General features: G+C 40.7%; 2 protein-coding genes and 1 long non-coding RNA gene across 3 annotated transcripts; 2 read left to right on the plus strand and 1 right to left on the minus strand.

The window, feature by feature from the left end:
• Nucleotides 1-8: 8 nt before the first annotated feature.
• Nucleotides 9-14310, plus strand: cpda (carboxypeptidase D, a). The gene is made up of 21 exons (XM_058080308.2): nucleotides 9-802; nucleotides 2404-2651; nucleotides 4841-4983; nucleotides 5279-5448; nucleotides 6009-6436; nucleotides 6514-6705; nucleotides 6826-6993; nucleotides 7126-7235; nucleotides 7351-7453; nucleotides 7570-7712; nucleotides 7790-7959; nucleotides 8037-8339; nucleotides 8426-8621; nucleotides 8893-9028; nucleotides 9104-9250; nucleotides 9682-9780; nucleotides 9908-9972; nucleotides 10320-10451; nucleotides 10530-10715; nucleotides 12138-12240; nucleotides 12756-14310. Exons 1-21 carry the CDS (start codon nucleotides 144-146, stop codon nucleotides 12980-12982), a joined length of 4128 nt encoding a protein of 1375 aa, XP_057936291.2. The 5' UTR covers nucleotides 9-143; the 3' UTR covers nucleotides 12983-14310.
• Nucleotides 10915-11868, minus strand: LOC131134740 (uncharacterized). The gene is made up of 3 exons (XR_013628001.1): nucleotides 11761-11868; nucleotides 11569-11667; nucleotides 10915-11476 (listed from the first exon to the last, which is right to left on the minus strand). It is a non-coding gene; the product is annotated as an uncharacterized LOC131134740 (long non-coding RNA).
• A 249-nt stretch (nucleotides 14311-14559) lies between the features above and the next one.
• gosr1 (golgi SNAP receptor complex member 1) lies at nucleotides 14560-27404 on the plus strand. Its single transcript, XM_058080076.2, has 9 exons — nucleotides 14560-14674; nucleotides 14993-15104; nucleotides 16459-16546; nucleotides 17524-17631; nucleotides 17749-17840; nucleotides 22075-22149; nucleotides 24405-24434; nucleotides 25885-25967; nucleotides 26851-27404. Exons 1-9 carry the CDS (start codon nucleotides 14641-14643, stop codon nucleotides 26973-26975), a joined length of 747 nt encoding a protein of 248 aa, XP_057936059.1. The 5' UTR covers nucleotides 14560-14640; the 3' UTR covers nucleotides 26976-27404.
• The last annotated feature ends 565 nt before the right edge of the window (nucleotides 27405-27969 follow it).

Below are 27969 nucleotides of genomic sequence, written 5' to 3' on the forward strand. Positions count from 1 at the left end.
CCTCGATGTGAAGCCCCGCCTCCTTCATGAAGTGGACTACAGGGAGGCCGGAGAAGCTGACAACGAAAACACAGCTTCTATATCGCAGCCAAAACTAACATTCATTTCTCTCTGTAATACCCGAATGTTGTAGAGATAGAAACATGGAACATAGGAGGAAGAGGGAGTCTGCTACGCAGAGTTTACGGGTGTCACTTTTCGTCTCTTTTGTCTGTCTTGTGTTCCACCTCGGCGACGCTGACGCCAGGCTACACCGGACACGGAGCGTCTCGACGGAAGAAACGGTAGAGAACTACAACAAATACTACAACTATGTAGAATTAACTAGTCGTTTACAGTCGTTAGCCGAGAAATACTCCCACATAGCAAACCTGTCGAGCGTAGGTCAATCCGTGCAAGGCAGGGAGCTGTGGGTAATGCGGATCACCAGGGACCCCCTTGTAGATTCACCGGGTAAACCCAGGTTCAAGTACGTGGGCAACATGCACGGTGACGAGACAGTTTCCAGGCAGGTTCTGGTCTATCTGGTGGAATACTTACTGACTCAGTACGACCAGGAACCGCGTATAACGGAGCTGGTGAACACCACAGACATATACATCATGCCCAGTATGAATCCTGATGGTTTTGAGGCGTCCAAGGAGGGAGACTGCATTGGCCACACCGGGGGGAGGAACAATGCTAAAAATATGGACCTGAATAGGAGCTTTCCAGACCAGTATGATGGAGAACGTGAAAAACTGCTAAACACGGACAACATCCCTGAAGTCATGGCTGTGATTAGATGGATGCACGACAAAAAGTGAGTGTAACACACACACACACACATTTCCACAGGTCACCACACTTTGAGGTCTTACAGCTCTGAGGTTGAAGTGACATTCATAAACTAATAGATCTCAAGATCTGTGTTCTTCAGTGTAGAGAGACATTCCTGTCACTCAGTAACCCACTTAATAGTCTTGCATTTCATTTTGACTGTGGCTACCTCAGTTTTCCTCACATGAGAAATCATAATAAAGTCCTTGAATAATCCCAGAATTAAAAAAAAATGCTGTAATGTTAGTCACCGATGTCCAAAAGCTCCAACATCAGAAGTCGCCCAAAAACAAACACAAACAAATGCAACGGTCTACAAAGACTACACATGCTAACCCACACAGAAAGCTTTCTAGATCTTCCAGATTCTGCAGCCTTTCCATGGATTTGCTGCTCTCCACCCGAACCTGTTTAATTTATTCCACCCACAGCCTGCCTTCAGACACGCCCACTGTACTGTGATTGGTCACACTCTGGCAACCTGTAGCCCATTGATGTCAGTAGAACTCAGTGTTAGAAAAACTAGGTAAAACTGAGGCTGCACGGCGGACGAGTGCTTAGCGTGCAGACCTCACAGCTAGGAGACCCGAGTTCAATCCCACCCTCGGCCATCTCTGTGTGGAGTTTGCATGTTCTCCCCGTGCATGTGTGGGTTTTCTTTTCCGGGTACTCCGGTTTCCTCCCACATTCCAAATACATGCTAGGTTAATTGGCGACTCCAAATTGTCCATAGGTATGAATGTGAGTGTGAATGGTTGTTTGTCTATATGTACCCTGTGATTGGCTGGCGACCAGTCCAGGGTGTACCCTGCCCAGAGACAGCTGGGATAGGCTCCAGCAACCCCTGTGCACCTTGTAAGGATATGTGGTAGAAAATGAATGAATGGTATAACCGAGCTTTTTCAACTTCTTTCAGGGCTTGCTTCCAAATGCGTAAACCTCATTATCTGATGCTCTGGTATCGTTTCACACCAGAGTACAACATTGTAATAATACCTATTGGTCAGAAAAATTGAAAAAGCATAATCGGGCCTCTTTAGGTCCCCTGGCAAACCTCTGTTTTGGTTTGAATGCTGCTACGCGTTTGTCTTGGTCAGCCACGGTACACATTGACATTGAAATGATACAATAATATTGTCTTCCCTTTAGCTGTTAAAATGTCCCTTGAAAAAAACTTCTGACATTGAACATTGTTCATGTGAAATGATTGCAATCTATCTGTGGCCATGACATATTGTATAAGTGCTTTGTTACACAAATGAAGACTTGTTTTGGGCTATTATCTACAGGTAAACCTTAAAAACTGAGCTTTTGGAGGTTTGTGTGTATCAGTAAAAACCGAGACTTTGGATTTTGGGGTTTTATAGATTTCTTTGAAATTTCACTTGAATTCCGAATTGCTGCAGGGGCATTAACCTAAAAGGTTCCACTGCAGCCTTTTAAGAACATTAAACTAAGCCTTGCTGACCAGGCCATTGTGAACCCTACCTCTGGCCCAAAGTCGGCTGACAGTTCACCTATGACCCTGAACAGGATAAACGGTACAAAGTCAATGAATGAATAATCCTTGTAATGGCTTTACAGGTTTGTTTTGTCCGGTAACCTGCATGGTGGAACTGTGGTTGCCAGTTACCCTTTTGATGACTCGGCCTCGCACGAGCAACAAGGTCATTACAGCCAATCGGCAGATGACAGCCTTTTCCGCTACCTGGCCCTGGTGTACTCCGGGAACCACCCAGTGATGAAGACTGGTCAGCCCAACTGTCCCAATTCCCCAGAAGAGACCTTTACAGATGGCATCACTAATGGGGCACAGTGGTACGATGTATCAGGTAAGAAGCCAGGGAAATCATCAATGGAAGCAGATATGTATATTTTTGAACCAATCCAGGATTTAATGTATTTACGTGACATGCTGCAGGGCAAAACACACATTGTTTGATTTGCTACAATTAATTTCTGAAGTCTATCCAACTGGTTGATCTGGTTTCCTGCAGAACACACAAACGGAACTGTAGCTTAGGGTTCTTCGATTAAATATTTGGAGTGCTCACTCGGGTTCAGTGTTTTATTTTACTAGTGTTTGCGGATGTGTGTAGTACGCATTTGAAGGATCTGTATTCTGTCAATCTGTATATCATATTTTTTATGGTTTGCACTGCATCAACTGCAAAGAAACTTGAGCTGCACAGTGTTCTTTTTTTTCCATTGGGAGATTGTGATGCAGGGTTATGTTACAGTTGGAGAACTGTAAGAATGTATAACATTATATACTCGCCATGATGCACAGAGGGAAGAATCTTGCATAATTTTCAACCTGGGTACTTTGGTGTAGAGTGAATTCTTGTACTTTCATGATTGAGCATTCACAAAATTTGATGATTTTTAAAGTTTAAATATTATCTATATCATATATAAAATCATGACCTCACAGCTAAGAGACAAGGGTTCAGTCCCACCCTCGGCCATCTCTGTGTGGAGTTTGCATGTTCTCCCCGTGCATGCGTGGGATTTCCTCCCACATTCCAAAAACATGCTAGGTTAATTCATTCATTCATTTTCTACTGCTTTTCCTCACGAGGGTCGCGGGGGTTGCTGGAGCCTATCCCAGGTGTCTTCGGGCGAGAGGCGCGGTACACCCTGGACTGGTCGCCACATATAGACAAACAACCATTCACACTCACATTCATACCTATGGTAGGTGGTATTGCCAATTAGCATTAGCATGTTTTTGGAATGTGGGAGGAAACCTGAGAAAACCCACGCATGCACGGGGAGAACATGCAAACTCCACACAGAGATGGCCGAGGGTGGAATTGAACCCTGGTCTCCTAGCTGTGAGGTCTGCGTGCTAACCACTAGACCACCGTGCCGCCCGCTAGGTTAATTGACGACTCCAAATTGTCCATAGGTATGAATGCGAGTGTGAATGGTTGTTTGTCTCTGTGCCCTGTGATTGGCTGGCCACCAGTCCAGGGTGTACCCCGCCTCTCGCCCGAAGACAGCTGGGATAGGCTCCAGCAACCCCCACGACCCTTGTGAGGATAAGCAGTTGAAAATGAATGAATGAATATATAAAATCATCAGCATGACACTAGGATCAGAAATGGAAATAATTTCATCTTCAAAAGGGGGGCGCTGCAAAAAAAAAAAAGTTTGGTAACCACTGATCTATATCATTATAAATATACCTTTAATCCACAGAAAACACATTTCATCCACACTGTTTTCTTTTCTTCTTTTTTTTTGACTCTGGATCCGGTACATAGACGGGATATTTAAGATTAGAGCTCTCTGTCAGCCTCCAGGAGGAATGTTTACTTTGCCTAATCTGTTTACAATCTCTCCCCATTCAATTTAAAACATTTGTTCACACCCGGCAAACAATTAAAGTTTTGTCAGGTGGCCACCATGGTTGAATTGCCACATTGTTAGTCCACTGTTATTTGATCATCATTTAGGACATAGTTTAGGTTTGGCTGGGTTTACATAGCACCCTGTTGTCTTGGCTGCCTCACATGAAGGTAAACCTCTGGCGACTTGCTCTGGCACATCAAAATGAGCCCATAGGGCTTGAAACGTAATAATTGGCCAATTTAAAGAGGTTTTTGAAGCATGACTTATCCGTTAAATTGTCAGGTCCTATATTTTTCTTCTAAAAATAACAGTGACTCTGTGTCAGATGATCCTTTTTCACCCCGAGGTTCTAAATCCCACCCTGTTTGGACTGCGTTTCACTACAAAGACACATTAGAGCACACTTGTGCACCCTCTGCACTGTGTGATATTAATGTTTAAAAGAACCACCAAGGTGAGGTCGCAGTTGATGCTTGGTTTCGATAGCCCTTCCCACCTGCTTAGTTGGACAAGGTGACATTTTTAAGGTTCTTATGAGCCACAGCGAGCTGTCATGACAACGCTTCAGGCGTCAAGAGACTCTTGATACCTGCTTTGTTCCAGTGGGATAATCTAATAGGAAAACAAAAAGATGGTGAATAAATAATTATTTCGTTTATTGCAGGAGGGATGCAGGACTACAACTACATCTATGAGAACTGTCTGGAGATCACCATGGAGCTGAGCTGCTGCAAATATCCTCCTGCTACTGAGCTCCGTAAGGAATGGGAACTAAACAAAGAGTCTCTATTGGCCTACATGGAAAAGGTACACATCGTATTTGCTCACGAGCAGCTTCAATGCATCTATACGGGCTCCTAACATAGCAAATCCAAGCAAAGACATCAACTTTTATCTTGGGAAGGAGGCGGGGCTGACCTCATTACGAGGTGTGACACATTATTTGCGCAACACCGCCACACACAAAAACACTCTGAAATACTTAAGCAAACAGGGATAGTTTGAGCATGATATAATTTTCTAAACGTATGAAGACAGAAATATGTTGTATATTTTGATCAGACTGTATTAATTGCTGTTTAATAAGATTGTTTGTTCCTAGGTCCATATTGGCGTTCGTGGCTATGTAAAGGACAACGTCAGCGGTTCGGCCCTCACCAATGTCAGTATTGTGGTGGCAGGCATCCGCCACAATCTGACCACCGGAAACTACGGAGACTACTACAGACTCCTGCTCCCAGGAGCCTACAACATTACCGCTGTGGCCGCAGGGTGAGGAAAACCAAAGAATGTTGTTGATTGCTTACTTGGTGAATTATTATGCAATGCAAATGCAGAACAACAAGGATCAGATTGATACAATGCATCTAATAAAACAAGTTGATGATATTTGTACAGCGTAATGATAACATTACCTGAACAAAGCAGCTGGCTAGAGTGGATTGTTAGCTGAGTGCTAGCAGCAGGTTAGCACGAAAGAGCCCAGCCTGCACTGCAATTTCATCATTGAGTTGGCCCACCTTGAGGACCTTATCAAACAAAGTGAAACGGGTATGCATAATCAAATCAAAATCAAATCAACTTTATTTGTATAGCACTTTTCCTGCAAAGACATGCAACACAAAGTGCTTTACAGAATTAAAACAATTACCACAATTAAAATTAAAAGGAAAAAAAACAAAGAAACAAAAGAAAGCCCCTCCTTCTTTATGAGTCTTCCATAAATGTAGAGTTTCCACTGTAATGAGAACAGGAAAATGTGTTTCTCATTTTATTCATACATGTATTTTTTTCTATGATTTTAAAGGTTGATTGTTTTATTTTCTGTTTAGGTACACACCATTGACCTTCGACAATGTGCAGGTCTTAGAAGGAAAAGCCGCCACGCAGAATTTTACATTAGAGCCACTGGCCATCGAGCCAAATCTTGCAAGCAACATCTCTCTGACCACGTCCTTCACGCCATCAACCACTGCCTCTTCCGATGCCTCCACTTTCATTAACACCCCTGAACCCACAACGTCACAGGTGGTGCCTTCAGTAGAAACTCAAAGCACTTCCTCTGTGTTACCACCTCCACCGCTGCCCATTCAACCGCAGGAATTTCGACACCATAACTATGCCGACATGGAGCTCTTCTTACGCAAGTACAGCAGCGAGTTCCCGTCTATTGCTCATCTTTACTCCATTGGCCGCTCAGTGGTCGGTAGAGAGCTCTATGTAATGGTCATCTCAGACAACCCGACCATTCATGAACATGGTAAAAACAGCTTTTGTTTATTTATAAACAAGCATGTACTCTTATGCATTATCTGGATTTTGATTTGCTTCTCCCAGGTGAACCAGAATTTAAATATGTGGGCAACATGCATGGCAATGAAGTGGTGGGCCGGGAGTTATTGCTCAACCTCATCGAGTACCTATGCCTTAACTACGGCACCGACCGCGAGGTCACAGATTTGATCAACAACACACGTATTCACATCATGCCTTCCATGAACCCTGACGGCTACGAGGTAGCCAGTGAAGGTAAGACGCAAATGTATAATTTATTAAGCCCATAGTTATTAGATTGTTTGGATTGCAATGGTGTTGTTACTTCTCGCAGATGCATACAAATCACCACAAGTGGTTTTTTTTTCGTCACAGGTGATGTTCGAGGCTACAGAGGGCGCAACAACAGCAACAATTATGACCTGAATCGCAACTTCCCAGACCAGTTTGCCACCATCAAAGATCCCAGGCAGCCAGAGACGGTTGCTGTGATGAACTGGCTGAAAAGCAACCCTTTCGTCCTGTCAGCTAACCTCCACGGAGGCACGGACAATTTATTTTTTCAAAATGTATTCTTTTATTTCTAGCTGTCATGTACAAAGTCCCATTCTTTAAGATTACGTCCAATTGCTTATGTCAGGTATTTAGATTTGTCTGTTTTTGATTTGAGTTTAGGTTCGTTGGTGGTCAACTATCCCTTCGATGACGACAAAGAGGGGAAAACAAAGTACAGCAAGTCTCCTGATGATAAGGTTTTTCAGCAGTTGGCTCGAACCTACTCTCAGGTACCTCAACTGGAGCCTTGTACATGGAATGAAACACCCTGGCCCTAAGGAATATTTGATGAGGGAAGGGTCCATTAGTTTAGCATTCTGTTAATTTTTCTTTATGTGTTTGCAGGAAAACCCTCTGATGCACAGCGGACACCCTTGTGTGAAACTATACCCTAACGAATACTTTGCGGAAGGCATCACCAATGGTGCCAGCTGGTACAACGTTGCTGGTAGGTTGATTTAAATAATTCATGTTAAAATAATAAAAGTGTGACAATATCATACAGTAAAGAACTCATTTGATGATAGTAATGCATACACATGTTAAAATCTGTTTTCTTGCCAGGTGGCATGCAGGACTGGAACTACTTAAACACCAACTGCTTTGAGGTGACGATCGAGTTGGGATGCGTGAAGTACCCCTGGGCCAAGGATCTGCCAAACTACTGGGAGCAAAATCGACAATCTTTGCTTCAGTTTATCCACCAGGTAGCACACAAACAATCAAATCTGTGATATATATATATTTTTGCCTTGTTATCACAATTTACTCTTTGTTCCTGCAGGTTCACATTGGGATAAAAGGTACGGTCTCCGATATAAGAGATGGTGTGGGGATACCCAATGCCACCATTCATGTGCAGGACATAGACCACAACATTACCACTGGTCTCACTGGTGATTACTGGAGACTGCTGGTCCCAGGGACCTATTCCATCACTGCGTTTGCTCATGGGTAAGATCTGAATATCAAAGGCAAGTAGGGCCAGTCCTTCACAAGCATGAAGTTAACCCCACCCCTGCTATGTTTAGATACAAACCCGTGAGGACATACGCCACAGTGTCCAAGAACGGAGCAGAAGTGGTTGACTTCAGACTGACACGGGTTCACTCGGACCTGAATAACCAGTTGCCGTCTGGAACCAACCCGACCCAAAACCCGTCTGAGGAGGAGTTTGAGAACTTAATCAAGGACCTCTCTCTTGGTCAGGGCTTAGAACAGTTGGTCAGGAGCACAGACACTGAGAACAGCTTCAGATTCCGAGGGTACAAGGAGCTGTCGGCGTTCCTCCGAGGTCTTACACTCAACTTTCCCAAAATTACGTTCTTACACAGGTTTGTGGCGTTCAAGCCATTTTATGCTACTGGGAACTTTTAGTTCATACAGATGCTAAAAGTAATCTGCCTTATTTTTCTTTTAGTTTGGGCCGAAGTGTTGAGTTTAGAACTATTTGGGCTCTGGAAATCTCCAACAACCCAGGAGAGGCTGAACCCTCTGAGCCCAAAGTCCGCTTTGTGGCAGGGATCCATGGTAACGCCCCAGTGGGCACCGAGCTTTTGCTTGAGTTTGCTGCCTTCTTATGTATCAACTATGGCAAGAACCCAGCCATTACAAGGGTAGGACTATTTCTTATTATTTATTTATTATGAATGTGAGTGTGAATGGTTGTTTGTCTATATGTGCCCTGTGATTGGCTGGCGACCAGTCCAGGGTGTACCCCGCCTCTCGCCCGAAGACAGCTGGGATAGGCTCCAGCACACCCCGCGACCCTTGTGAGGAAAAGCGGTAGAAAACAAATGAATGAATGAATCTTAAAAATCTCGTCTTGACGGAAAAATAAAACAAGTAGTGCCTTTGGGAAATAGTCTCTCCATTTTCCTCCATCAGCTCATCAACGAGACAAGAATTGTGATTGTGCCGTCAATCAACCCCGATGGACGAGAACAAGCAGTGGAGAAACAGTGCACCTCCACCCAGGGTTTCACCAATGCTCACGGCAAGGACCTGGACACCGATTTCTTTGGTCAGTTGTACAGTTTTGTTTGAATGTAACACATGTGAGATACACAAACTTGTATTATAGTGCCTCTACTTCTAGGCAATGCATCGCAGCGTGTGGTGGAGCCTCAGCCCGAGACCAGAACGATGATGGATATGATATTAGATAAAGGTTACACTCTGTCTGTGGCCCTCGATGGAGGCTCCCTTGTGGCTACTTATCCATACGACAAGCCTGTCCAATCAGGTGACTGTATCCTATTGCTTATGTATTCACTGACTTACTATATTATTAGTGATTTTACAAGAGCGTAAAAATAGGTTCACTTCACTACATCACAGAGGAAATTTGTCAATAGATGAGACAATTTGTCAGACAGATCTTGGATTGGATTCAGTAACTCAATTCATTGAATATTTCTATCACTTCAACACAAATTAATAGTCATTTCTACTGATGTTTCCTGATGCCGCAAACAGAACTCTAGACCTTTTTTGTTACGTCATATTAGCAACTGGGTCACCGTGTCCTCGCAGCCTACAGATTGACTTGACAAGCTAAAAACAGAAGGTTACGTAACAGCCAGTCTGAAAGACTCTGATAAAGATACCACCTGAAAGTTGTTTATTTCTGGATGGTACTCATCTCGACTCTCTTGTGTTGTATTCATCTTTCAGTGGAGAATGAAGGCACTCTGAAATACCTGGCAAGTGTTTATGCCAACAACCATCCCAAGATGCACCTCGGTGACACCGGATGTTCAACTAACGGGCAGAGTATGCACCTTGGATATTCTCTTGATCTTCATCTGTAATTGCAAAATGTCTACTCGTTACAATGAGGCAAACGTTTTGTGAGGTGGCACTCTATAATAACAATAACTGAGAATTTATCGTCTCTCAGCAAGCAACATTCCCGATGGAGTGATGAGAGCAGCGGAGAGACAGAGCCACATGGGCAGCATGAAGGTAATAGCCTCCATCTGGACATTTTTTTTCTTTATTTAAATGTTTATTTACACATAAATGTTTAGTAAAATGGCATAAAACTTAGACTGTCATTTTATGTAGCCCATGGTAGCTTTAAAACTGATTTTTTTCCATGTTGTCTTGTCTACATACCCTGCAGTGATTTGTGCAATTATTGCATCAAGCCACTAGAGGTCGGTTTTTAGTTATTACCTATGGTGGCAATAAAATAGTGGTATAGAAAATGGACGAATGGGCGTTGCTGATGTGGCTCAGGATGAAAATAAACCTGGCGACTGTGAGCCAATAATAAATGTTGGATTCACGCTCTTTTATGTGCCTTCCAGGACTTCAGCATGGACTTTGGCTACTGTCCGGAAATCACCGTATACACTGGCTGCTGTGTGTTCCCCCCAGCTGATCAGCTGGCCACACTCTGGGCAGAGAACAAGAAGCCTCTTCTAAGCATGTTAGTGGAGGTAGGCTGACTTGATTTTTATATATTGCATTAAACGGTGTGTAGATGATACGCACTCCATGTTTGTTACTCACTTTAGGTCCATAAAGGGGTACGAGGTGTGGTGAGGGATAAGAGCGGGAAGCCCATTGTTGGCGCCATTATCATCCTGAATGGGGGAGCCAGAGTGTTCACTGCAGAGGGTGGCTACTTTCACGCGCTGCTGGCTCCAGGGAACCACAACATTGAAGCAGTTGCTGATGGCTACCAGCAACAACGACAAGAGGTATATACAGTAGATATGGAAATGTATTTTTCTGCTTGATGGGGTAAGAAGTGAACCAATTAGTTTATCAGGTACACCTAAATCACTCACTAATAAGTACATCCAGTCATTGGAATACTACTAGGAGCATCTATGCTTGAATATACATAGCAGTAAAACAAGTAATCAAGCAAAAATGCCTTCAATAATTTGACACACAAAAGACTGCATGATTTTATTACGGTAAGTGTCCATTACAGTCCACATCTATGCAAGGTGTAGAGCGGAGTAAGCAAAATCTCTCCAGCACTTCCACTTTTCCTGTTGACTGCTCAGAAATTTGAATTGTCGGGTAGGCCAGCTCTGTAAACAGACGCTCCTTAATAGCGCGCCCCAGCTCCAGACTGTAGGTTTTTAGCTTCCCGGAAGGACTCAGCAGCAGCGGATCCACCACCGAATGATACATCTGTTGGTACTCTGCAACTGTAAAGCCATGGATTGTCAATGAAGGTCCTGGATCTGGCTGATGCACCGACACACTGTTTGAGTCACTTTGTGCTTTTTCACAGAAGTTCACGTAGAGTTCTGGAACAATTGCAGCGTTCCTTATGTATCGGTCGTCCAGCTTCCTCTCTGCACAGTCCACTTCCTTCTGCTCACTCAACACATCCAAATGACTTGGTGCTAGCATGTGAATCCTTTCCTTTGTCGTTTCTCCATATTTCTTTGGGCCTCTAATACGGCGCCTTAAGCCATAGGAACTCATCTCACATGCAGCATCTCTAGAAGTTAAAAACAATACCTCTTTTAAACGGATCACTGTAAATGCGTTAGACATCCATACAGATAATTTAAGATCAAGAGGTGCACTTACTGTTTTACAAACAACATTTGGAGTGTGTATTCCGACAGCATCACTGAATTGAGACTGAGACTCTGCAATGGGAAGCCCTCACTGCACCATAGTATTTGTCTAAACCAATGAGACACAGAAAAATGAATTAGCCACAAAGAGCAGATGAAGTCTGACTCTGAAAATTCATATCTCAAAAGCTGAGGAATTTACATTTTTTGATGAGCAGGTGATCTAATCCTGTTTCAGACCCGCCAGGCAACCTGCGGCGGATTATATTGAGTAGTCACACCTGCAGGGGAGGCTTGTTAATGAGGTTGCGTTTGCTCTTTAAGGAGCTCGGTGTGCACTTTGATGCAGGAGCAGGCAGGAATGGAGCGGAAGTTTTCAAAGTCTGTTTGTTGTTTTTCGTTTTATTTGACAGAACTAAGAGAGGAGAGCATCACGAATGTACTGTGCATGTCGCAATTTTTGACTTAATTGGAAGGCATTTTGTCGGACAATGACACAAGAGCGTGTTGACAGTTGGAGAATTATGGTTCAATGTGAGAGTTTTCACACCCTGAATGAGCACTTTTGCTTTTACGCAGGTGGTGGTGTCGTCTTATGAAGCTGCCAGCTCTGTAATCATTGAGTTTGACATGGACAATAGCATCTTTGGTCTGCCAAGAGAATTTGTGGTGGCAAGTGCAGGTAAGTCCTCAACAATGAAAATGACCGAAGAGTGTGCCTTGTGTAGATAAAACTACGACTTTTTTTATGTCGTAAACACATTTTAAGTCTAATTTCTTTAACTGGGTAGTAAAAATTCTAACTTTACAATTAGAAGGTGGCACAAATATCTGTATTAAAAAATGCGATGTATGAAACTCTAGATTTATGCAATTTGTGAAATTGTCAGCTGTGCTCATTCAGCTTAGCTCCACCATGCGAGTCAGTGATTCTACCTGAGGTGTGATATTGAAGGATGATGCTTTACTCCCCTTGTTGTAATTTAGCAATAATTCCAGACTTTAGACATTTTCGGCTAGCAAGCTTTGTTGCTGGCGTCACCACTCCCGTGCTTTATATTATCAGAAAACCTGATTCCGCTATGAACTGATGCCAGTATCGGACAGCTCTATTTCATACTTTGGACATTTGGTTAAAAAAAAAAAAATGTGATTTGACATTCATGTCCCAACTGCTTGTACTTCTCCGTTCTGCAGCCGCCTCCATGACGGCGTTGGTGGTGACTGCATGCATCATCTGGTGTGTATGCGCTGCCAAGTCAAATCACCAGAAAGATGGCTTCCACCGTTTGCGCCAGCACCGAGACGATTACGACGACGAGATCCACCTCACGTCAATGGGATCTAAGAAGTCTCTTCTCGCACATGAGTTTCAGGATGAAAGCGAAAGCGATGAGGAGACGTTGTACGCCAACAAAATCTGAGCTTTTATTTGGATTTTCTGTTGGAACGATAAGCCAGGGACAGCAATACCAGTGCACTTGAACTCGATGCATTATATATCTTCCTCGTTCAGACTGATCTAAAACTGGGGAAGGCTATTTCTTTTGCTGTGTGTTCTGAGCACTCACCAGTAATTCAACTTGTAATCCCATAGTGACCTCATCAGTCACATAATCTTTTGTGACCACTCGTCCGTCCCGTCCCGCCTCGCCTCTCGGCAAGTTTTGATTGCTCCAACTTGTCCTTCCTGAGTCAAACCCTTTCCGTGTTAACTCAAGTTCCAAAGTCACAAGAACACAATTTCCCCACTTCCCAGTTCATTATAAATCCCTGTGAATACTCCATGAGCTCAACAAAGATGTGGAATGTTTTTCTTCTACAGTGGCTTTGCTGCATAAAAGCGTCCGGCGCCTCTGGAGAGTGCGTCCAATTTTGTGCCTTGGCTTCTCTAGAGCAGCAAAAGTAGTGAATAGAACAATTGGGCCATGCTTTTGCCAAGATTTTGATCCATACTATTCTCAGGTGGCAGGAAAAGAGTGATACCAATTAATTAGGCTCCTCGGTTCTCATCTTACACATTTTCTGTATAAATAATTCATGTTTGTTTTTCCTCAATGGGAGAGACGCTAAAGAAAGTTGAGCTGAAATGTGTGAGAATTAAGCTGGTTCTGCAGGCTGTGCACCACTTTGTTGGCTGACTTGCACTGGGAGGGGGAAAAAATCCTCATGTCATTGGCCAAGGAACAATACAATATTTAATGAATAAACTTAAAAGAATGTATTTTTTTCCCTATTTTAAGCACTGTTTTTATGCTTCCCCCATTAACTTCCATTTTAAGAGTCCAGTGCAAGGTGGTGATTTGATTACATCTGAATATTGTTCAATTAGTTTCTCATGTAAAACTTAGTGAAATTGGGAGGTTGCCTAAAACCAAAATGAAATGTTTCTCACAATCTTTTATTAAACTGGAAAGTTTTTTTTTTTTTTAAAGCTAAGACCTTGCCTTAATTTCCAGTTTCTCTAAAGAAATGCAGCTGTCATTAGTAATGGTAAAGCTGGTAAAGTGCAGAGAGATTTTGTATATTTTTCTTACAATGTCTGAATGCGTGCATGTGTGAACTTGGGTCAAGTCGGTCATGCAGTGTCGGTGTGAAGTTTTTATATAAACTAATTTAAATGTCGGTCGCTTGTAAATGATCAAATGCAATTTGAGGTGAATCCGGAATCGCCATTGGAACAGAGGCAGTTGTTCTGTGTGACAATGTGCACTCAGCCTCATAGAACATGAATAAAACGTCTCTCACAATATGCAGTGGTTGTGGAGTCTTGTCTACAAAAATGGATTGGGTAATTAAATACATATTAATATAGCCTTTACAAGGTGTGTTTGTGTATATACAGTATATATGTATAAAGAAATATATATATCGAATATAAAGATGATGAAAAAACAATTCCCGAAATCATAAACATCAAAATTAAAAATATTGAGTAAACTGTTTTCTGACTACAAAAAGAAAGTACATTTTTTCAGTGGAGGGCTGTGTTACCACACATGGTCGATAGAGGGCGGCATAAGTTATTTAATTGTCTTCTGATGACAAATCCGGAAGTTGATGACGTCTCAGAAAAACAAAGATGGCAGGAATGGGAAGCAGTAACTACTGGGAAGGTAAGATATTTGATTTTGACTTTAAACTCAAGTATACAGTCCATCAACGCTCCCACGATTGAATTAACATTTATTTTTGTGTGTTAGCGTATTAACATGTCGAACTTACGTGTCTCCAATAGCTGCTGCCCACAAGCTAGCAATCGAATCGCTAAAAAACTTGAACGTATTTCTTTTCAGTCAATGAATAAAAGACTCGGGCATCAACAGATTTGATATTCGGACTATCAGCTAACATATAGCATGTGTTTTATAAAAACAACACCTTATTAGTTGAAGTATCTTCGAGTTTCAAACGGTAGGTGTCTTGTGTTTCAGATCTACGAAAACAGGCCAGGCAGTTGGAGAACGAACTGGACCTGAAGTTGGTATCGTTCAGCAAACTGTGCACCAGCTACACCAGCTGCAGGGATGGACGACGAGGAGACACGTAAGATGATGCTCCTCTCATTTGGATGATTGCCTGTGTTTGGCCCTGAATATTCAACAAGGTTGTTATGTGAATACAAAGTCCCAAAGGGTGATCAGAGATGTTCAATGGATGATGGGGATAACATTATAATTATAATATTATAATATAGACAAAGGATTTTTGTTTGACGTTTGTTTAATGTGTAGAGATGCTTGATATTGGCTCCCATATGGATATTGTCCTCAAAACCAATGTCGGCCTCAAACTAATGTTGTGCAATAAATATATAATGCTTCTTCTACTGAATGCATTTTACAAATACACACTATTTGTGCAAAATAAGACCAATTCAAGTTCTACAAAAAAATTGTAAAATTATGCTTTTGACTCAATGATTTTTCCTGAGGTGTGAAGCATGTTAAGTTGGTTTTAGTTTTAGTTTTCCTTAGTTGTCATGTCGTTTCCTTTCCTTTGCTGTTATTTTAGACATAGACATAGATATAGACTTTCTTTATTGTCATTGCACAATAACACAGCAGTGAAATTGCCAACAAAATGTCGTTGCCTGGCGACTCCAAATTGTCCATAGGTATGAATGTGAGTGTGAATGGTTGTTTGTCTATATGTGCCCTGTGATTGGCTGGTGACCAGTCCAGAGTGTACCCCGCCTCATGCCCGAAGACAGCTGGGATAGGCTCCAGCACCCCCGCGACCCTCGTGAGGAAAAGCGGTAGAAAATGAATGAATGAATGAATGTCGTTGCCTGGCTCCCATGTAATAATAAATAATAATGTGGAGAATAAATAGATGACATCAACTATGAACAATGTACAGTGTAAACAGTAATTTGTACAAATAATTTAAATAATTTAGAATAAATAACAATAATTTAAGTTTTGCGTGTGGGCAGGTAGAGGGGCTTATTTGGCATTCAGCAGTCTGATGGCCAGGGGGAAGTAGCTGTCTCTAAACCTGGATAATGTCAATCCAGTTAATTTGTTCTAGATAGTCAAAAATGTTAATACAAATCACTTTATCATAGTTTTACAATTACAGTTTTAAATGTACAATGACTGCAGCACAACCCTAGTGACGCTAAGTGGTACACAAAATGGATGGATGGATGTAAAAATGAACATTTAACATCACTTTACCGCAGTTCTGCTGTATTTTATTTGCCAGTCCTAGTTTGGTAGAATCCACATTTATAATCCAATAGCATTTTGTTTGTATTGTTTCACATGGGATCTACTAAAAAAGTAACAGTGTGGTTATTTAATTGGGCGCTTACAGGAGATCTGATTTATTATAACTTATCACAGGTTATAAAAGTTACAATTTTTCTTTATTAGTCTTACCTTTCTTTTACCAGATCTGATACTACACCGTTACTCAACAATTCTACCCAGGACAGGATGTTTGACACTATGTCAGTGGAGATGGAGCAGCTGCTGGCTAAAGTAAGTGAATTATTTGTGGTAAGTAGAAGGCTAGAAAATGATAATTAAAGTAATGTAATGTAAAAAAAAAAAAAACATGGCAAGTTGGAAGCGTTCCATGGGAAAAATCTCATAGATTAACCTTAACAGGGATAAACTGGGCTATTGAGGACACTACCCCTACACGCATTATACTTTTATCTCATGTCAGAGCTGTACAGTGTGACTAATTCACTTGCATATGTGCCTAGAAATTGGACTTTGCGAGTAGGAAAAATAAAAAAGCACCACTGGTGTGTAAATTTTTGCTTTGCTCCTGAAATAAGTCCATACAAAGTGAACAAAATGAGAGTAATTTTGGCACATCAGTATATAAATATACAAGTCTCATGCAACTATTCTTTGTTCACATCAACTCGTCATCACAAGAGTCCACTGTGGAAGCCTGCTTGACGGTGAAAAAAGTGCGGCCCATGGGCCATTTGTGGACTGCATTTTTTATTGACCCGTGAACAGCACACTGTAGGAAAAAAATATAAAATTACAGTGGAAAAATGAAACAAAAAAGCATAAAGTAACAGGAAAAACTGAAACACGTAAAAATTGCCATGAGAGACACTTGCTGGCCGTACGGACACATTAGCACATTAGCAATGTAATTGCATGTGACACGATGTCATTGTACGTGTAGCTTACTACATGTGTGTGCGGGATGTAATATGCCGTGCTATGTATAATACAGTACATTCATATCATACACAGTCATACATTACATAGTCCCAACTATTCATAAGCATGTTATTTCTGCCCAAGCTTTTTTACTAAGTGAAAGTTCGGGAACTGGATCAGAATTTAGCATTTTTAAGCATTTTTAAGCATAGGGATGCTAGTATAAAATGCACATCTGCTGCTACCTGATGCAAATTTTCTGTATGGTTCTTTAACATTTGCATTGGTACATTACTACATAACTGTTCATATTTAATTTTTTTTGTCAGCTGACGGCAATAAATGACAAGATGGTGGAGTACACTAACGCCCCAGGCACTGCGTCCCTGAATGCTGCGCTAATGCACACACTCCAGAGGCACAGAGATATCCTACAGGTTTGTCAGCCTATTAAATTCACAAATCAAGGGCCTTGACATTTGTAAAGTGGGATGTATTCAATGCTTGAATTTTCACTCATGTTTATTCCATGTCTCTTCATTTTCCCAACACAGGATTACACACATGAATTCCACAAAACCAAAGGAAACTTCTTAGCCATTCGGGAAAGAGAAGACCTTTTAGGATCTGTCAGAAAAGACATCGAGTAAGTAAAAGTTCCACCGCCTTTTTGTCGAAATGATGGAAATATGATACATGTCCAAGTGAGTTAACCCTCCTCCCTGATGCTACCTCGTGCTTGCATATGTTACTTGCTGGAGGCGTGCACCTGACGAATGTTTCCCCCGCTGAAACCCACAACTCAGTCTGGCCTTGTATTGAGAACGTGTCCTCTCTCCAGATTGCCTCAGTTGTGAGTGAGTGTATTGAAATGTGATGGTTTGGAGAGTTCCCTCAGACCATGACTCTTGTCATTTGCTTTGTAATGGCTTATTGATCTGGAAGGCACAGTGGCGAACATACGGCGAACACTGCGGGATTCCTATCGATCGCCTCCATCCATTTAGTATGCAGACTTCCTGCAGCCGCCTGACACGCCTGCTCTGGCTTAATGCAAAATAATTCCAAATTGTAACGTCGACTCGCTGTTTGCAACACAAGTAATTAAACTGTTGATCAGCGCACGGTCCATGCTAATGGGTGGTCAATACACACAAGCAATCAGAATCTACCTGGTCGTTAACGGCGTCTCACGAGGTCAGCACTACATACAATGCTTCGATATTCTCATTAAATGACATTACTGAGGTGTACCACAGAGTCCGCTAATAAGGTCAGCGCTTATGAATGTAATGCAGACAAAAGAGCTTGTGTTCCCGCCTAATGATGACTAATGTAGTGGGCTGATGCTAACAAACAAACCCTATAAGCGCACTGGCGGTAACTATAGGGACGCTGGCACAATCAGATGAGCTCTGGCATTTTAACGTAATGATCATTCTGCATTTTTCATTATTGTGGTTTCAGTTTGCGGCGGTGTAGGATTGTGTAGAGCTCTTTTTAAGGTTGTCTTCCGCTCATGTACTAAGTAAAACTCAAGCAAAATATTCAAACCTCTGCCTGATACATTAAGAGTGAGAAATGTGGACTCCTGCGGCAGCATTGACAGTATTTAATTTTATTGCTGCAGTTATTATTTTGTTCGACAGGGGGCAGTAGAAATCATGGCAATAGAGATGCATTTCACAGGAATCTTTCTTTTAGGTATCAGAGCAGTTCAACCTAATATTGATTTAGAAACCAGCCACAGTGTCATTTATTCTAGCGGCTGGACAGTTTAGCAAACACTGCATCAGTATTTCGCATCTGACAACGGCTGATTGTAATAGCAAAATCAATCACGTGCTGTTCCATTCATAAGAGCGGCATGAAGCAGAGCTGAATTCTGGGTAGCTGCTGTCTAAATGGCAGCATCGCTGCCCTTTTTAGGAAGCCTTGCTTCAGTCCCGCTTGTTGGATGTCCCAACTACAGTGAGTGTACGACAATAGTAGAACCTTTTTGGGTGGTTTGCTGGGAATGAAATGGATGCAATTGCTGTACAGCAGGGGTCTCAAACACACGGCTAGTTTGAGGCCCCCGCCTTGATATGAAAGTTTAATGTTAGTGCGGCCCGCGCAAGTTTGATATGGATGCTGTATGGTATCATGTACCCAGAAAAAATTATTACGTTTGATTAATGTTCATGTTGTCCTCCCTATCCGTGTGGGAGTGGTAAGTTTTTGGCTATTTAAGTTTAAAGGAAATAACTTGAAGGCTACCGTTTAGGTCGCTAACGCTCTAGTTTGCGAGTTAGCATGTGTCTCAAGACCCTGCAGTTGCACAATATGTTGTAAATGAAAAGAGTATGAATGTGACTATAGTTGTATTTTGTCATGTCTACAGGGCTCTAATAATGCTTTGTTCATTTTAATCTGAAAAAATAATTAGTCTACCCACCAACTATATGTGGTTTCTTAAGTTTTTATTATTTGCCGTTTTATTATATTATTATATTTATGTATTTATTACTGATTGATTTTCTTTATTCTTGATTTGTTTATTTATTTTTCATCTTATTTTGTGTAGAAAAATAAAAAGTAAGATATTTGAGAACAGTGGAATGTTTTATCAGAGCTTTTCTTGTAGAAAATCGAAACCAAAGCAAAGTTTATTCATTTTTCTGTTTTTAATAAATGCGTTTTTTTATTTTTTGGAAAACCTGATGCGGCCCAGTCTCGCCCAGACCCGAGCTCCAGTGGCCCCCCAAGTAAATTGAGTTTGAGACCCCTGCTGTACAGTATCCACTTAAAGAATTGTTTTTTTGCCACACGTCCAAACCACCTTTTTCTCTGCTTGCTTTTTGTCTTGCTCTAATTTGGCAGGCGGGTAGGCCTGCTTTAAATGACCATAAACCAATCAGAGTGTAGTGCCTATCAGCTTTTAATGGATGAGTTAGATGCTGGATGCTGATGGATGAGTTGCATCATGGAAATGGGTGTGTCTGGTTCGCTGTTCGTCATTCACAATATTTGCACCATTGTAAGCCCCCCCCTTATGTTAATCCACGATGGTGGTAGTAACTATTTTCATGGATTTGCATTTTTTTCTTGGAGGACAATAATAAAAAGAAAAAAATTCAACCGTATTAATCTTCTGCTCACGGGTAATATGCAAAATCAGTGTCTATTTGATTTAAAGGCTGTGCTCCTTTGTGCCTCATATTTATTATTTATGAGTGTTTTAAATTCTTTGGATCATTATAATGAGGGGAATATAAACCAGGGTGATCTTGTTAACAGAGATGTACCGTTGTGCACACAGAAAAACTGCACTATTCTGTCCATCATTCCTTTTTTATCCACGTCTACTTTCTTTTACAGAGCACTTGTGTGTTAATATGAAAGATTTAAAGTATGTATGTCGAGCCAAACACGTGTCTAACTTTCTCAGCAAAAAGCGATATAAAATATGTGGTGACCATTACAGCACTTAGCGAAATCCAATCAGATTACTGTGATGCCTTTCCTGATGATAATGCACATTTGAACGGTTTTGGTCTGAGGTCATTCTTTATGCTTGGCACAGACTTGTTAACAATTTTATCTCTACATGATAAAAAAAATCCCATATCTTCACTTTATGAGGATTTTGACTTTTTTGTTTTATAACAACAGTCTCATTGTTGTCCTGCATGCCCTGTTAAAAGTTTGTACCCAAACAACCAATTAAAACACCGTATTTGTGAGTATCTCCATCAGCTGCCAGAACTATATAATAGTTGCTAGTGGTGGTTTGTGAAATATGTTCCTGTAAAATACTTTTATTAATACTATTATTATTATTTAACACGTTTTAATGCAAATCTGTTGTGCTGCCATCAAACCCGAGTTCAGCTTTGCAAAGTTACATGTCACTGACCTGATTTGCTTATGTTCATTAAAATCTTGCCACTACTTATTTATCTCTGGTAACTCCGCTTCTCGCTCCTGACTCACTATTTTTTTTCTTTCCTTTTGCCCTCATACATTTTCTTATAAACAAATGACTCCATGGCGTTCTGTCAATTTTATGAAGAGACACATTGACGATTAAAAATTTCTGTCGACTAATCTTTATAATCAAAGTTGTTGACTATATCGACAAATTGCTTCAGCCTGCAAAGCATCATTCCACAGTTTCAGCAAATCTCATGTGAGTATTTGAAGCACTAGTGCCGCACTGCCATTGGAATGCCATTCGAAATGCATCTCTTTCAATCCTGCTCCTTTTTTGTTTAAAGTCACTGCTAATGCAAGTGGACGTTTGGTCTTGCTCCCTGCTTCACATTAAAGCGTCACCAGTGAACCACTCGAAGCCTTTTACTGTAAAAGAAGATGCAAGGAAGTGCAGTGGTATTGGCGCCGATTGCTATCTGATAGAAACCGGTCGACGCAGCAGTTATGCCAGGGCTTCTTTTTTTTTTTTGTCAGGAATGGTTTAAGTGATGTTAAAAGAAAAGGTCACAATGATAATGTAAGATAAAGCTGTAGGTGTCCGCTGTCTAGTACATATGATCTTTTTTATCCGGCATGAACACTTGAGGATTTGTAATGGAAGCTCCACAAGGTCAAATCTTCACAAAACTTCTTGTGTATAATAGTGACCCCACACGGAATAGATCCACATGCCACTTTCTTTAATTATTCACAGCATCATGCAGTGGCAACAGGAAACGACTCTCAGTAGTGACACACACACACACACAGTCAACTTAATGTGTCCTTGGGTAGTCTCTTGTTTGAGATGTTTGGGGATTCAAACATCTGTTCAATGTCTTTGACTCAGAGGACATGCAATGACTTTGTCTTTACTTTTTTTTTAAATGACAGAAATGTGTCTAATATGTCTGCTTCCGTTTTAGGATGTACAAAAGTGGCTCTGGAGTCAACAACAGAAGAACAGAGCTGTTTCTGAAGGAACACGAGCACCTGAGAAAGTAAGTTCCCACCATGTACTATAGCAGGGGTCTCAAACTCAATTTACTTGGGGGCCACTGGAGCTAGGGTCTGGGCGAGGCTGGGCCGCATCAGGTTTTCAAAAAAAATAAAATAAAACGCATTTATTAAAAACAGAAAAATTATTAAACTTTGCTTTTGTTCCGATTTTCTAAAAAACGTGACAAGATTTTTAATGCAGAAAAAAACTAGGCCTGGAGTGATAATGAATGCATTTATCACACCATAAATGAAAATGAACGTGATAGTTAGTCATGTGTATGCGTGTCTGTTCTCCTCATCTCCCACCTCCAAACCGGCAAGAAGAGAGTTCACTGCATTTGTTTCAGCACCTTGACATGTTTGTTACATAGAGCAACGGCAAGAACGGAGTGAGCCCTTTTGTCACTCCTTCAGTTTCTTTATCTTGTGAGGCACAATGCAAGGTAACATAAATAGTGTCATATATATATTTTTATATTTTTTTCATTGTACCTTTCTGAAAAATAATGTTAATATATCATCTCATGTATCGTTTTGTCTCGTAACCCGAGTGTCTTGTGACACTCCTAGTAATGACAGATGATTGATTAACAGATTGATGAACAATGTCACGGTGTAGCCAGTCACAGCACACAACTGTGATGCTTTCAAGGACCACTGAACAAAATGCGAAAACTCAACACTTGACCAGGTTCAGTGAAGCATAAATTCATAAACATGTCAAAATTGTGAGCTGTCAATGTGCAAGCTGTATTTTCCCTGAATTATCATGTTTTAAGAACTTTTTACCAACTTATGGTGAATGAGATCTGTGTTCTGCTAGAAAAACAACCCATTTTTGGAGGGTTGCTGTATATTTCTGACCATGAATGTGTGGGGAACCACTGGATACTCTTTCAAAATATTGTTTTGGGGCGCTGGAAATAATTTTGTGTTGCAAAATTGATATTCTGTCTACTAACCGAATTCATATTTCATTGTGTATGTCTGTAAAGTTTTCCCAGCCAAATCTACCACATAAAAAAGTATTATAACCTCTGATCATGATACAACAGTTTTTCCATTGGCCAAACTCTTGTGCCAGTACAATGTATCAGAGTTCTGATAATAAAATGATGTCATTGAACCACATCCAGTCTTATAGGGCTTCCCCAGACCATAGAGGGGAGAGGAAATAGGATATTGAAGATGCGGATTGATTTCCACTTGATTGATCCTGTTAATGCCATTATACAGGAACTAATGCCTGGAGAGATGATATCTAAAATATTGTATTAGCCTGAACAACAGTCTCACGTGTATGTAGAGCAGGAGAAAAGTATAAGTAAGATTCACCCACGCTCGTTTACTTCAATAGTGGTGGTGTTTACTTATTAGACTGAGTCTAAGTGCTGTCTATCCTTGTACCTTAATCTGTGATTCTCATCTATGGCTTCCGTCCTTTGTATCTGTTTTTCCATCTCTTGGCTGTAAAGCTTAGTGTTCATGAATAAACCAGAGCGAAGAAGAGGTAGGTCCATTAAAGGTTCCTGGCGGAACAGCTTAATGATAGTGGTCCTACTTCCTGTCAAAAAGAGGACATTCATGTTTTCCAGCATTGTTTTTTTTACATATTCTTCCAATATGTTGCACAATTGCCCCCTGAGATGGATGACTGAAGTTGGCTTTTATGTCGTAATTCCAAACGTTCAGTTATGTCACAGGTGTCAAGTTCCACGTTCATGCCAGACTGCTACTTCATCCAACCCGCGGGACCATTTCAAAAATCAACATGGAACCAACCATGATGTTGGTAGACTTCCAAAACAGACAACTGTTTAGCCAGTTCTTTATTTTCATACGATAACAGTACAACAGTGACTTCTTAATTTTCAAGTCAAAAGTTAAAGATGTTTGGTGTAGGATAGAAATAATGTCGTTACTTAGAAATGGGAGAGGTCTCCAGCCTTTAATTACACTCAAAATCACATTAGACGCGTAACAGGAACTGCACATTAAGCATGACATCGAGGAGTTGTTAAATGCAAATTACTGATCATCCACGTAATACAATATGTGCAATGTTGGTTTTACTTGACCTAAATAGATTCCAATTAGGTTATAGACTGTTTTGAGCAACCTAAAATGGCAAAACCCACTGTTGGAAACACAAAAGTTGGGTCTTTTTTTGGACATGCATGGATTGCCATATTCTCTGGAAACAAATAACTCTGCTTATTGTTGATGACTAACACGTCTTCTCTTCCATCTGCAGTTCGGACAGACTGATGGATGACACAATAAGGTAAGTGATGAGTCCATCAGTATTTCATACCTACAAGTAGGGGCGTAACGGTAGGGTATCCTCATGGTTTGGTACCTACCCCAGCATTAAGGTCACAGTTAGTTCATTTTTGATGCAGTAAACGGCTTAGCTTTTGTATAAACAACTTTATTATACACAATATTGAGTTGACCATAGAAAACTACAATGGCAGGACTGGATAAACACACTTTTTTAATTTAGCGGAGTCTCAAAACAATGCAGGTGCATTTTAAATTTTGTTTGCATGACCTAAGCACGATGCTATTAACTCTCAAATCCTATATTATTGTTCAAGTCTGCTATTTATTTTTTGAAATCAACTGAGACCTGGATCCTGAGCCGGGAAGCTTTTATACACATCCACTATCAAAGTGCTCAAAATGCAGGCCCCCTTATGTTGTCTATGCTGAAAATGAATGTTACTTGTATCTTGATACAATAAATAGCTCCTGTCATTTCACTTTTGTAGCGGTATCATAAATTTCTCCCCCAGTCCTCGTTCCTTTCTCCTCCCCTCGGGCCTGCCCAAATTACAAATACATTGGAGCTTGGAAGTGATGGCTCCTATGGGACTCGGTTCTACAGCAGTCTTGATTAGTGGCTTTTGTCACTGAAATAGCAAACTGCTAGCGCACACACACACTGCACATCATTTTTTAACAATTTAACTATATACTGTATCTCTAGCTATCAATATTTGATTTCTTTTGGCTACATAGTTTGATAGGTCATGTTGCTGGAAGATGGTGCAGTTGGAAGTTAAAGTGCACTTTGCATTTTGTACAGATCTCTACAAAAATCACTTAAAATTTTAATGATTTTTACATGTTTGTTACTTTTCTTTTTACCGTTTCATATTCCTTCCAACCGTTAGTTCACAACAATATATTATGGCAATTTAAATTGAACGCATTGATTTCGGTACCCATTGAAAACAAAGTGGTAACTGATTCCATCAAAGCATGCTTCAGCTCCAATTTCAATGAGGCAGTCCATACTGAAAGAAATCCTGTTGGAAGTTGCTGCTGTCAGCAAGTGTCACTACCTGACTGAGGAAAACCTGATCCCTCCCCTCCTTCACATTGCCTGGGGACTTTACTGTCCCCCTCAGCAGCTGCTACCCTCAGGAAGATACACAACCTTGCATAACACAACACGACACAGGTGTTACTGCCACTGTTTTTGACATGCTGCTCTTGAACGCTGTAAAGATTACTTTGACTTTGTTTTAATGCTTCCTGGGGGAGGCCGCCTCGCTGGGGTGGAAGTTGGTCCCCTGTGTTCAGTGCTGACTGTCTGTCCACTTTGCATTCAAAACAGCTGTAGTGAAACTGTTAGACTAAGTCTTTGTCTTTTGGCTTCTAAATAAACTAAAGTGAATATTATTTGATTAACAGTAATTCATGTTTTTTTGCATTTCTCTTGGTAGTATTGCCATGGCGACCAAGGAGAATATGACATCCCAAAGGGGCATGCTGAAGTCCATACAGAGCCGAGTCAACACGCTTGCGAGTATCCTTTTTATGCTGTAGAGACTCAAGTTCCATATATATCAGGGGTGGGCAAACTTTTTGACTCGCGGGCCGCATTGATATGACAAAATTTACGGGGGGGGGCAGACTATATATTTTACACGTAACAGTCCACCTGGTATTATTGTATCTGTAAAATTGTCATGCAATCTGCTATTATTATTTATTATTTTATATTTATATTTAAACATTTTAAAAATAATAAAATATTATAATAATTACAATAAAATTTAAATAATAATTATTATATTATTATTATGTAAAATATGCAAATATAACAATAATATTATATATGTGGCCCCCGGGCCGTAGTTTGCCCACCCCTGATATATATATAAATATATATATATTTTTTTTAATCTGGGGCTGAATTAAAATATTCAACTCCCAATTCCAAGTGCTTGAATCACCTCTGCATTTTTATGTTAGTTGGAGTACAGTCGTGCGGTTCAAAAATTGCTCCCTCACTCTATTGGGTTTCAAAAAATTATTAATGAATAAATTATGTTTTGTGATTATGTACTGTGCATTGTTAGTTAAAATACATGCATATTTAAGCAAATGTTACATAGTCTTGGCCTGAATTAAGCATTTTCAAGCACAAAAAAAGTACAAAAATGCAAAAACTATTTAAGGCAATTCAAGATTTTGATGAACTGTAGTCTACTGGCCACTAGGTGTCAGTAGAAACAGCGTGTACAATGTACTAATGATCAACATAGCATCAAGGAATAACATGCTCTGAGCTGCCTTGCTAAAAAAACTGCTCAAATGATGATTGGATGTATGTGAAACTGAAATTGTGCTTTTGTTTTGTTTTTAACGTGATCATTCGAAATCGTCCTTAATTCTTGCTCCCCAAGACCGTTTCCCAGCCATCAACAATCTCATCCAGCGAATCAACCTCCGGAAGAGACGGGACTCCCTCATCCTCGGCACTGTGATTGGCGTCTGCACCATTCTCCTCTTGCTCTACGCATTTCACTGAATATAATTAAAGAGAGGACGGATCAGTTCATTGTAGTGTAGGCCTCCCAGGATAGTGACTCAGTGGTTGAGGACCCTGGAGGCTCCTGAGCACAAAGACAGTAGGTTCATTCAACCACCAAACTCCACCAACAGGAGCTACTGAACTTTGTATCTAGCTTTGGGGCAGATGGACTACTGGCTTTTGGGTGGATCATTCCCAGCAACAAGACACGGGAAACAAAAGTACTAATTTTAAAAACTTATATTATAATAACACTCTCAAAGAGACATTGTACTGAGAAATGAATGAGGAAACATCCGATTGTGTTCTTTTTCTTTTTTTCACATTGGGATTATTTTTATTTGAATGGTCCTTTTTAATTGATGGTGCAAGATGAAAAGCTCATTTTGGGCTTTTAAATGTGACTCAATAAATTATTCATATCCACTTATTTTGAACATTATGTGAAACCCATCACCTAAAATGTTGGATGTTGCAATCATAATTCATTATACCAAGTATTTTTATGTTCCTACATTTTATTGAAGACTACACATTCAAAACTTCTTCCACGCTGAATCCATTGTCAGTCACAGGAAGTCATTTAGGTGCCTTACAACCTTTTGTTTATATTTTCTTCCCCTTTTTACAAATCATCTCCTGCATGTTTGTGCCATTTGAATAACCAGTTGTCTCCACTCTACCAGATAACGTCGTCACAGTGTCACAAATACTGTATCAGCTATTCTTTTGGAGCTGTTCACTGAGTTGATGAAGATCCTCCAGGTGACAGGTTACATGGCAAGGTCAGTCACTTTCAAAGAGACTTCATAAATTCTGTTCTGGGTTCCTCGGGCCACATCATAGATGACACAAATCAATCAGGACCACATATGTTTGTTGATTGGTCAACTGTTGCATCTGCCTATCCGTTATGCACTCTTAATTATGAGTGTCGTTGAAGTTTTCCATCCATTCTTCCAACTGTCTATACCATTTGTCCCATTCACTG

Source organism: Doryrhamphus excisus, linkage group LG8 (assembly GCF_037039965.1).
Source record: "Doryrhamphus excisus strain RoL-2023G ecotype Guam linkage group LG8, RoL_Dexc_Guam_v1.1, whole genome shotgun sequence".
In the NCBI taxonomy this organism is placed as follows: Eukaryota; Metazoa; Chordata; class Actinopteri; order Syngnathiformes; family Syngnathidae; genus Doryrhamphus; species Doryrhamphus excisus.